At 37.7% G+C, this 12033-nt stretch overlaps 1 protein-coding gene across 7 annotated transcripts in view; it reads right to left on the minus strand.

Annotated features, from left to right (window-relative positions):
* KCNH7 (potassium voltage-gated channel subfamily H member 7) overlaps positions 1-12033 on the minus strand; it is a 363576-nt gene that overhangs the window by 116207 nt on the left and 235336 nt on the right. For all 7 annotated transcript variants that reach the window (XM_088146656.1, XM_088146655.1, XM_088146653.1 and 4 more), the window contains one exon: positions 3801-4229. In XM_088146656.1, the coding sequence (XP_088002782.1) occupies positions 3801-4229 (429 nt within the window). The remainder of the gene's footprint in view (positions 1-3800; positions 4230-12033) is intronic.

The raw sequence follows: 12033 nt of genomic DNA on the forward strand, positions 1-12033 counted from the left end.
TTGTGACAGTAGAAGAAAGATGGACCACAAATGTATCCCATAAATAAATACTTCCTGAATAGCTAAATGTCCAAATCAGGGAGAAAAGCCAAAGAGCACTCTTTAATTTCATCAGCAGTTGGGCTCCTGAATACAAGACTGATCAAGATAGAGTCCAATCCTGGGTAATCCTGGGTGTCTTTTGTGCCATGGATATTTGTTTTCCATCTGTGCTTTCAATCAAGGAAGAGCAGTGCAAGTTAATGCTCTGGTCTACCTGCCTTTCTTAGGTTCTCTATTCACATAGATTTAAATCTTACCTGCTACTTGAAGCAAGTAGCAATTACCTGGCTTCTAGGATCAGCTCGGTTGGCCCTTTTCAAGAGCTTGTCCATAAGAGCTGCTAGGCTGGCAGGCATAAGAGATAGAATTTTTCTTTGTGGTGGGCCCATTCTTATGGAATAGGCTTCTTCCAGAAATATGTTCAGTTCCCTCTGAGAATCTTAAAATGGGCCTTAAAGGCTATGGAATACTGATGTGGATCTATATTTTATAAACTGTAGAACATTTTATGAGGTATAGATGTTATTGACAATAAATCCAGAAATAGGCAGACTCTTGAGTACTTCAAGCCAGCAGCAATTTCATTTACAGACAGGATTTCACTTACAAAATGGCACCATACAATATCAAAACCACTGATGATGGAGACAAGAAGCACATGGGAGGACTTCTTAGCGATGGGTCACTTGTGGGCACTAGCACATGCACACCATGCAGGTTTGATGGGGACATTTCACCAAGTACATTTTTCTACAATTTATGTGACATCTTGAAGAGGAGCAAAGGAGCAAATCCCTCCTCCATCCTGCCTCCCCTACCAAATTTAGGCTATAAACACAAGTGTTAAGTTTACTATAGGGGGAAAAAAAACCCTGCAGAAAGGATTCTAGAAGTTAGATAGAGAAAGGAGTGCCTCTATTTGGCTGACTTTGTTTGCGTTGTCCTGGTGAAAAGGACCAATTCTAGCATGTAATATATATGAATAAGAATGTTTCCATATGAAATTGCAAATGGAATTCATGCAGGCACACCTGAAGACTACAGTAAGCTTAAACCATACCCCCTGCCATCCAGGAGCGTGAAACTAGTTTTAAGGAGACAAAAGAGGAATACGTGAAGGGTCCAGATTATTCACTGATTATCTTGGTGTCAGAAAGATAAAACTGAATTGGCTTTAAAATGAATCAATGGTGGGTAGTTTCAATCATTCAAAGCCCAATTTGTAATACTTTTTCTAAGAGCGTATCTTGAAAACTTCAGCAGTTATATTATCTGCATAGGAATGGTAGCATCCATATTCTGCCTTCTTCAACTAACATACATGGGTACAATCCAGCCAAAGTTCAAAACTTTTAAACTCCCCTGGGGTTTTGATGGGACAGAATTAAGCACATGCTTAACTCTCCCATTCAAAACAAAGGGGCTTAGAAGAGTGTATTGCTAGAGTAGAATAAGGAATAAGGAATAAGCCCCAGAGAAATGATGGGCGCTTTCTTCTGGATAGGAAAGTAGAGGACTGCATTATAACTAAGCAAGGGCAGTGGCTTTGAAAAGAACATACGTGCCTTCACAGCTTCCTCTGAATGGCCATCTATCATTGCTCTCAATTGAGAGCAAAGAGAATTGTGATACATCCAACAAGCAAAAGAACAGTAATTCCTGTAATGTGCCCAGCTCCATAAAGGTTAGCATGAATATGATGCATTTGTACAGTTTATACAGCAGGCAAATTAACATGCCAAATAATGTATCTCTCAAAAGCACTGGACAATAGATGTTACAAATTTACATTACCTTTGACATTGCGACCATTGTCTGATATTCAGCAGGATAAAGAAAAGCAGAAGGGGGGAAAATAAACTCTATATGCAAAGACTCAAAACTGATTATTTTTTCTTCAATGGTTCCCCAATGCATCTTGAAGGGACCAACATTTATTTGGGTGAACCAGCAAATGTAATGAATAAGAGCCTAATTTTCTCTTTTCAGAGTTAGGAACCAAAGGTCATCTTCAGCATTTCCCAGAGTCCTCAAAGCATTTTCAAATTAGCTGGAACAGCCATTTAAATAGACGCAGTGTATCCCAGGAGGGACTGTTATCCCAGGAGGATAATTTGACTTAAGAAATTTTAATTGATTAAACAGTTTTCTTGGATTAATCAGTTATGTAATGTGGTTGATCACAAATTATACACCACATAGTGCTTAATGTCTTTCCTACTGGACTTTCCCCTTAGTTCTTAAAAAAAGGCAAAGAGACTTCAAAGACCTTGCTGAGGATTATCTGGAAGGGATTGATCAGTTAATCAAATATGCATTATAACTGATCAACTGCATTACAGAAGAACAGGGGCTACATTTGTGAAACAAGGAACATCTTCCTTTTGAAACAACATGCATGTACATTGCTGATTTGGACTGACAGGGTGGGTGGGTTGCAAGTCCCTTCAGTTAAAACAGTGTCATCTTTTGGGACCCAGGAAGCACACCTTCTGTATCACGGCACCTGCCCTCTGGAATGTGATTTCCCCTGAAATCTTGGTGGCTCCCACCCCAATGACATTCCAGAGGGCCTTAAAGATCTGGCTGTTCTCTCAGGTTCTGGGCTAGGCCGGGTGCATGATATTTGTTTTATGTGTTGATCACATCCACATGCACCTTCTGTTTACTGTTTTATTAGGTGGTTATTTTTATATTGCCTTCTATTGTGACACCACCCCCCTCTCTGAGTCAGTCTGGAATCAGGTAGTGCCTAAATTGAATGAATGAATGAATGAATGAATGAATGAATGAATGAATGAATGAATGAATGAAGCATGTTTTTGGCGGAGGCTTTCCTCCTGGGTGCTTGGTCTGGGTGAAGACCTTCTGAAGGTGAAAGTTGCCACTGCAGTCTGATACACCCTTGTATTAGTACCCTTTCAAAATAAACTGCTGTCCAAATAATGAGGGAACCCTTATTAGCCAAAGCTAGACTTACTCTCAAATTAACATGCATAAACTTATAACACAAAAAGAAGCATCCTGACTCTGAAATAAGCTTCCCTTTGCATAGGATCACAAATTACAAACCGCAGAGTGCTTAATGTCTTCCCTACTGGACTTTCCCCTTAGTTCTTAAAAAAAAAAGACAAAGAGACTTCAGAGACCTTGCTGAGGATTAAATGGAAGGGATTTTGAAACAGGCCTATTGGGAAAAGATGGAATAGATGTGCCCCATTCTAGATCAGATTAAAAAAAAAATTACTATCAGCTAAATATGAGATCATTCTATTCCCAGCCTATATCATAATGCGTTGGAATTGTAAAGCTACAAATGATAATTCTAATATTCAGTTTTACTTTGGACTTTCGAGCTATATTAGAGGCAAGGGGAGAGGATGGGTGGGGAAGCCAACACATCTGAAACCAATTGTCCCTTCACTCTTCCCTTCATTTCCCTTTCTTCCCGCCTAGAAAGGTGGTTATTATAATGGTTATTCTGATCCATTCCATCTGCTAGATGCTGCCTCAGTGGCTTGATTTCTTAAAAATATCTCCTAAGCTAGTGCAATTGTTGAACGTATACTGTGCTGCTGAGTTGGTTTGAAGTAGCTCCACCTCTAGAGCTGAAATCCAGATATTCCCATGTAAGCACATTGTACAATGCATTGTGCATTGAGCTGCATTATAATGCCAGCCACAATTTGTAACAAACCATTCAGTTGGTTGCCATCATTTATGAATATTGATCACCCTCCGCCCACTCAATACTGTACCTTCACTAGCATGCCGATCCCTAAACATATTCTTGGGATGGATGGTAAATCCTTCTATGTTGTGCACTGACGATGCTCTCCGTATACTACTAATGCTCTCTTTTGACTGAGCATGAGTCAACGCTGCACTGGAATGTAGCATATCCGGGTACAGCCGATCCCATTGCTGTTTTGGTGATGAATGATCTAGAGGCCCAGATATATTCACTGGAGGTGAACATGTCCTTGGTTGAATGAGTGCCTTGGTGTCATCTCCTTCAGAGGGGCTGCAGCTTTCTTTTGTAGGAGATTTAAAGTGCTTCATGGCCATGGAGTTGTCACTGTGTTTTGATGAATCAACAATCACTGCATCAGGATCCTCTTGTGGCAAAGATTGCTTTCTATAGGATAAAAGACTTAACCCAGGTAGCCTGAATCCAAAAAGTTTGCCTAAGTAGGAAAGATCAGATTAAAAAAAAAAATTACTATCAGCTAAATATGAGATCATGAGCTGTGGCAAAATCCTTGTTCTCTCATGTAATGTCCTTTGTTTACTAGCAAAACACCCATGCTATTCTGTTAATAATGGCCAGAAAGAAATGATTCAGTACATGATTCTAGGGCTGCACTATGCTTCAAATTTGAAGGTAAAATGCTGCTTTTAGAGTGTTTGGGGCACTGGGACAGCGATTGCAGTCCTCACATTCCTAAACAGGAAATGGACATCCCTCATTCCAGTTTTGAGATGGAGAAGAGCATAAATTTGGGAGCTCACACATTAGGGAATGCTAGCAATTAAAGGGGTTAACCAGAATCAAGGCAGGCACCCCTTTCCAATTTCTCCTGTCACCTGTCCCAAGTATGTGTCTAAAACATTACCTGTTTCTTGAGAAAAACACTGAGGACTGATACTAGTTCAGATAGTATGAACTGCAGAATGTAGCAACTTTGATTCATGGGGAAAAACTATCCTTGTGGCTTGCAGTTTCAGTCACAGTTCCCCCCTTTTCTCTGATTTTTAGTGGAAGATTTTTAAAATAAATGTTAATGGAAGATTTTTTAAATACATTTGAAACCTTGTGTTTATTTTAAAAATGACTACCTCTATAGATTTTTCATTTTGAAGGTTTTCATGGCCACTGTGTCTACTACTACTGTGTAGTCTATGGCTCATATAATATTTCTGAAACATTGAAGAAAGAATCCCAAAATTATCAGTTATTCAGAAGAAATCACCTTTTCAGAGGTTGAAAAAAGAGAACTCTATTGTTTATTTGGTTTATATTCATCAATTCTTTTAATTTTGAACCTATCTTTAGTTGTCTGCTGACATTTTGATTCAAGAGTACAATGGAACTGTTTTGAAACATTATGCCTTCTATTTGAAACACTTTAGAATAGTTAATTCAGGAAAAGTGGTTTGCTCTTTAATAGCAAAATCCAAAAGACTTACAGCATGTGCATTTTCCCTAGATTTAAACGCAATGTATAAATTAGATGTTACTATTTTATCTCAATGAAACCTGGTATGAGCAATGTTTAAGAAATTTCTAGGCACTACCATCTGCATATTAAGTAATAAGAGGGGGAAGTGGATCATGGCTACTTGCCACTATATCCCCAAAGTTATTACATTAGTTGTGTACCTCCAAGGTTTCAGGTTGCCTTGCCAAGGTTTACCAAAACAATATGCCTGGAAGGCTCCATTGCTCTCCAGTTCTGCTGCCTGAATGCTCTTCGCTCCTAGTTCCATGGACTCATCCAGCCAAAGAAGAGTCCATCTGATGACAGTCAATCCCTTATGGACTTCTGCCCTCTCTGACGAAAGGACCCGATGTGTGCATGAGTGATTTGGGAGGATAGAGGGGAGAAGAAATTGCCAAAGATAGCAATGCTTGAAAAATTGATCCTTGTGAATTCCAATCCAAATTGGCTTCCAGCACAAACTTACTGCATGTCCTGGAACAACATATCAACTGAAACTTAGTTATATATTTGACTTCACACTTCTGAACATTCTTAATAGTTCTCAGCTTAAACAAGATTTAATAATATATTTTAAAATATGTGTGTGAGAGGAAACACGCCTATAAATATACATTTTGGAAGGGAAAAATCTATGTTAAATATGCACTGTGATACCAACTTATGGAATATTCTCCATCTGGAAGCTTAGCTGGCACTTAACATTGGTTTTATTTTGATGTTAAACTTAGAGTTAGGTAGCTTTTATTTTGATGTTAAGCTTAGAGCAAGCCTTTAGTCAAGGGTTTTATTGACTGCAACTTAATGAACTTTTGTTTGTTGGTTTATTGGTGTAGCTATTAATGTTAGTTTGAAGGATTGCAACAGTTTGATGTTTTATGATTTATGGTGGTTTGTTTTGTTAATTGTAGTCTATCTTGAGATCTGTTAATCCACTGATACCATAGCCTTCCTAAACCTGGAATCTTCCAGATACGTTGGATCCATAACTCCTAGAACTTGCTTGTAAGGAAGTCTGTTAAGTTGTAATCCTAGCACATTGGCAGGGCTCCAGGCTGGTGAAGATTGTTTTAGATCCAAATTAACATTTAATATGATGACATAGAAATATGCATGGATGTATATGTATGTCTAAAAGAAATTTTCACGCCATTTTTCAAAAAACGCAGACTAATCTAGAAATGTAACAATTTAAGGATGAAAGTGACACAATTTAGGAATTCACCCATCCCAAGCTGTTGAAGACACACAGTTTCACATACTTGGTGATCAACTCCCCACAAAGAATTAGAACCCCAGAGTAAGTTTTCCAGGGTTTACTTGCCCAAGATGCCTTATTAGATAGAAGAGGTTCTCTACAGTACTTCAGAAGTTTCCCCTGAAGACAAGAAGGATGACAAGTATGGGGATAAGTATTCTCTCTTTCCCTCCTTCCCTATTGTTAAAAGTTTTGAATTGCAGAAGAGGGCTAAAGTCTATATACCTCTCTCCCTCCAACACTAAATAAAATAAATATTCTGTAGTTAACAGTTGTTAAGAACACTTTTTTTGTTCTATACCTTTCAATCCAATCACATGCATCTGCAAAGCCAATCTGAAAGATGTTACTTAATAGCAACAATGGATGTTTACCAAAACTAGCTGTATGTAAAAATGAGTCAAATATACTAAAATATTCTATAGCTTTTATAATGCCTTTGAAACCAAGTTAAAAAGCAGTCTGTTTATCCCCTGTGCAAGCTAATGACATTGATGCTTGAACTATTATGTCTCATCACAACGTCTTCCCCATAAAACAGGATCATTCCCTCACATTCTTGCAAGGAAAAAGTAGACATCTCCTCCACACACTCTTGTTCTATTTTAGAAATATTCATGGTGGAGCAGATGGTATTTTCTGCTTCACTGGTTTAAAACAGCCATGTTAGAGTGTGTCGCTGATCTAGTTGTCTCTTAATTCAGCTGGAAAGGATATGCTTGGAGAGCTTCACTTATTGCTAATATTTTCAGGCATGAAATAAAACAACAGCAGCAGCAACAGATTTTTTTTTCTTTGCCAGTTTTTTTTAAAGCAAGACATAAATTGTCCCAAACTTTCAGTTCCCTGTTTTATTTTAATGGAGCTATTTTTTAACAAGTGGTTCATGTCTGCTGTACTGACAATCAGCAATTGGATTGACGTCCTGGCTCTTCATACAACATGAAGTGTATTTCATTTTGCTGGAAATGAAGTAGACAGAACATAGACTGCAAAGATAGTCTTGCATGTAACTGGAGTCTATGTGTTTGTGTGTGTGTGAAAAAGAGGCAGCGGGAAAGCTTTTACTTGGAAGCAATTCCCACTGATTGATCAAGGAACAGCAAAAACAGCCTTATACTGAACAGCATTTAGTTACCCTTTTAATTTCCTGGGTTTTTTTCCTCATATTTATTTTAGAGGTATTATTATTTTTTTTTCTGCCTTCAGTTAGCCAATGATTCTGGCTTTGATAATTTGGATGAAAGGGGTTGATAGCCATTAGGGCTAAATGGCATTTTCAGATTCACAAAGAGTGTGACTCTTAATACCATTTGCTGGAATGTAAAGAGATAGACAGCACCTTCCATGGAACAGGAATAGTGCTCAGACATAGCAAATGGTGAGAGATGCTGGGAGCTGTAGTTCAGGAACATTTAGAAGGGTACAAGGAAGCATCTGGCTGGCCACAGTGGATACAAAGACTTTGTTGAATCTTCATCCGTTGGTGATTTTCAGAGGCTATTTATAATACTTGCTATTTTCTGTTACCAGAGCATCGTATGTGTTTTGCAGGTATTTCCTTGGTAACTTAGCATAGCATTTGCAGTGTTGCAATCCTGCATGAAAAAAGAATTTGTGTCTGAATTTGGTAAAATTGACTTGGAAGAACAGGTATCTCCATAAATCAGAAGAAACAAATTCTCATAAACGTATTTAGGAAAACAATTCTCATAAATTTATTTAGAACAAGGTATATTTCAGGAAATCAAGGGAATTATTCTCTTCTGTTTGCTTCTTCTGTTATTCCCTCCTGTGTTATCCCTATACAGTAAGTGGAGATGAATACCTCCCCTGTTATTCAAATAATAAAATATGAAACATGCCCAAAAAGAACTCTGTTAATATCTGCTTCTCAGCTGGATATGTTCAACACTTCAGAAAATGATAAAACTGCAGACAAATCTTCTTGGTGTTTGCAAGATGGGGAGTAAAGAGGAACATATTTTTTATTCATTTGCTGCAATATTTTTTGCAAAGGATTGCATCTTTACTGCAATTATTTTAAGTTAATATCTTTTTATTTATAACCTATTCAGAAAACTTTTATTATAGGTTGGCCTGTACGGTACATATAATTAAACAACTAGGCAAACTAAGCTCCTACAGAATGTGGTTTATAATGTATAGGTCCAATAAGTAATACTCAGGAGTCTGTGGGGTCCTCTCTCCCAAACTTTAAAAGAGTTGACAACTGTCTGCTGCTTGCAATAAACTGGAGCTTTTCATGCTCTGGGGAACCAAATACTGTATGTTGATAAAACCACTATACTTGGACACTGTACAGAAAAGAAAGGTGTCCGCTGAAAGATAGCCTGAGTCTACTTCATACAATAAATGCATAATTCTCATCTGAAAAAAAGTTCAAATGAAAATATAGAGGACCCTTTTCAGGAAACATCAGAACATTCTATATAGTTTTATTTCAAACCTTACCAATCTGCCCATTTTGGAGGTAGTAAATCTGCAATGGGAGATTGGTATCATGGTATAGTGGATATGATTTGGCCCTGTTTTCTTGGAAAAGTGCTGAAACATCTATTGGTATGGACCAGAAGGAAACAGAACATTCTGGTGTTTTCCAGAACATTCCATCTCACAATGATACACTTGGCACATCCCTGCTTCTTTCACATCTGCTCTTTTTAACTGGAGTTGCTAAGGACTAATCCTGTAATCTTGTACATTGAAAAGTAGGGTCCTCTGGCTGAGCTGACCCTAGTCCAGTCCTTAATTTGAAAAACTATGTATGTTTAAAATACACATTGTCATTATGCAAAATATTAGCTAACAATTCTTCAGAGAAATCTGTAACAATATGGCTTTACTTGCAATTATCAACAATGGAAATGCTAATAAATACTATTTAGAAAATACCATTAATTAAGCTATTAACACCACATATACAAATATTATATGATGAAATGTTCAAAATTCAGAACTTCATATTACTGTTAGTATCAGCTGCAATTAAATGAAAAAACAAAATAACACGAGTGTCATTATGTATAAGTTCATAAATGTAACTGGCACTAAGAAGGCAGATTGCATATGGTGGAAAGTGCTGCTGAACCCATTTTTAAACACTTTAATCTTGGCTTCACTGGAACTGAGTGAGTAAAACACTCTTCCACATGCAGCATGTGTGCAAATTTAGGACAGGCCATACACCATTCTGTTTGTACCACAGCGCCAGGCTTTTACAGCTCTTCTGTAACTGAGCTTACTTTCTAACTCAGCTGCAGTGCAGACGGAAATGCCAAGATAACACTTTGGTGGCATTTTGCTGGAGCTGCAAAACAGGTGGCTTCCCACTCATAAGAACTTTCATCTCATCCTATTTCCTAGCCCACCACTTTCCTCTTGCCTTCCTGAATTAAGAGCCTATGGCACCTAAGACTTTCACCAGACATTTTAAACTGGGAAAGTGGGCCTTTTCCCCAACGCTATGAAGTAAACATAAGAATGGGTGGTGTTACTGGCTGGAAGCTGGTTTTTAATGCTCTGGCATTGGTACTGGTTGACTCATAGGGAAGACTGAGCACTGTAAGGATGACAATGTGAAGGGTATTTGTGAGGTGGCAAAGATATGCTTCCAAGGACTTGTGAGGAGAAGCTGATGAATGCGTGGAAATTCCCTGAAATGAAATCAGTCACAGTATTATATGATCTATTCCATTTGCAGGCCTTGAAACTGGACCTGCTGAAATTATAGCCTAGGAAAACATCCAGTGACAAACCACACACACATCTAAATCTTCTGCTAGATTGTCATAGAATTATACTTGCTCTTTCTGATTAACTGACAGCATTTTTTGGTAAGAAAATGTAATCTGTGAACTTTTACCGACATGTTTAATTGGACTGATGTTTTGTTATGATTCTGTTGAGTAAATTGCTACTGGAGGTCTTGTGGAAAAGGCAAGTTTCAACAGGATGCAAGAAAGTGTGTAAAACCTTGTTAATGCAATTTATCCAGTAACAATGGGTATGTTTGTGAATATGGAACCAATCAATTGTGCCCTTCCCAGTTGATCAGTGTCTTGTTGGTATGGTCTCAAACAGATGGAGAAGATCAAAGTGATTCTGCCTGTGTCATTGTGCCCTTTGCTCACACACAGAGAACAAGAGTCACTGGTTTGAGATGGGCGGCTATATAAATTGAATAAATAAATAAAAATAAACTCCCTAGAAGAATATTGCAGGAAAGAATCCCTCGCACATGCACAAAAGGGGAGCAAACATATGGTTGAATGAAAATGTGCAAAGACAGTTAAATAAAAGCAATTTATGAAGCTATTTCTAGCATGTGAACCATCAAACAGCATCTCTAGTGAGTGGGTATTTCATTCATCATTGTAATTCCAACCGATGGTGTGATGAGATATGAGGCCAGGGTACCTAGCCTGAGAAGAAATAGCTTTTGACTATACCATGTCAAATAGCTTCTGGTGGCACTTTTGAGGGATAAAATGGATACAGCTGCATGAAGGACATCTACTCTTAGTGTGTAGATTTGAGTAGACTGTTATATAAATCAGGGATAGGAGAAATTGAAGGTAGGAGGATTGTGACTGGAAAAATTGAGCCATGTAGCAGATCTTTGTAGTTTAAAGGATTAGAAGGATATGGAGAAATGACTCAGAACAAAGAGTGTAGGCAGATGATCCAACTATTTTTGATTTTATTTGATTATTCAGATAAAAGTAGCTTGCGGTATTTATGCTCTTGGAATCACTACATCTTCATTTTAACATGAGATAAAGGCTACATTTACACATACTATAAAGCCAAGATGTTATTATGGTTTGTTAATTTGTTCAGCTGGTTTATTGTTTTCTCCACTTCTTCTTTCAGGACCCAGATTCTGGACAGCACAAAAATCAAATAAAGAATGAACTAGAAATAAGATATAACAATAGAGTCTGTTGACAATATATCATAGATCATAAGCCAATAAGCCATGGTTCAAAATGGAGGGTAAACTAACCAGAACTCTGAGCCCAAAAATACATTATAACTTTGAGTTATGAGCAAACCAGGTTCAAAATATATCTCAGGTTAAGTACCATGTGTCCTCTTGTGCTATATAGTAGTTAACGTTCATGGAATAATTTGCAGTATATAAATTAATTGCAAATTATTAGTGAAGTTGTATTGAGACTGGTTGTTCAGATTAGTTTATGGAGGATGTTTTCATTAGTTCAACAAGTAAGCAAGATTTATATGATTTGTGACCCACAACACTGAGGGCAGCTCTGCCTAATTGTTCATACTAAGTGTAGGGAAACTCTTACTTTCGGTCTTTTGTTGCTGAACTGCATGAATGGGGTCTATTAAATTGTGGATGGTGATGAGATATGCTTGATGTGGGAATCACTCAGCATTGATGGTTGAAATGACAATAGAGAAGGTCTTCAGATCCAATCAATATTTGGAAACAATACTCAGAAACCCGAACCCTTAGGATAT

The sequence above is a fragment of the Python bivittatus genome, unplaced genomic scaffold (genome assembly GCF_059951505.1).
Source record: "Python bivittatus isolate LINGU-HERP-01145 unplaced genomic scaffold, Pbiv_v1 ctg000480_np1212, whole genome shotgun sequence".
Classification (NCBI taxonomy): domain Eukaryota; kingdom Metazoa; phylum Chordata; class Lepidosauria; order Squamata; family Pythonidae; genus Python; species Python bivittatus.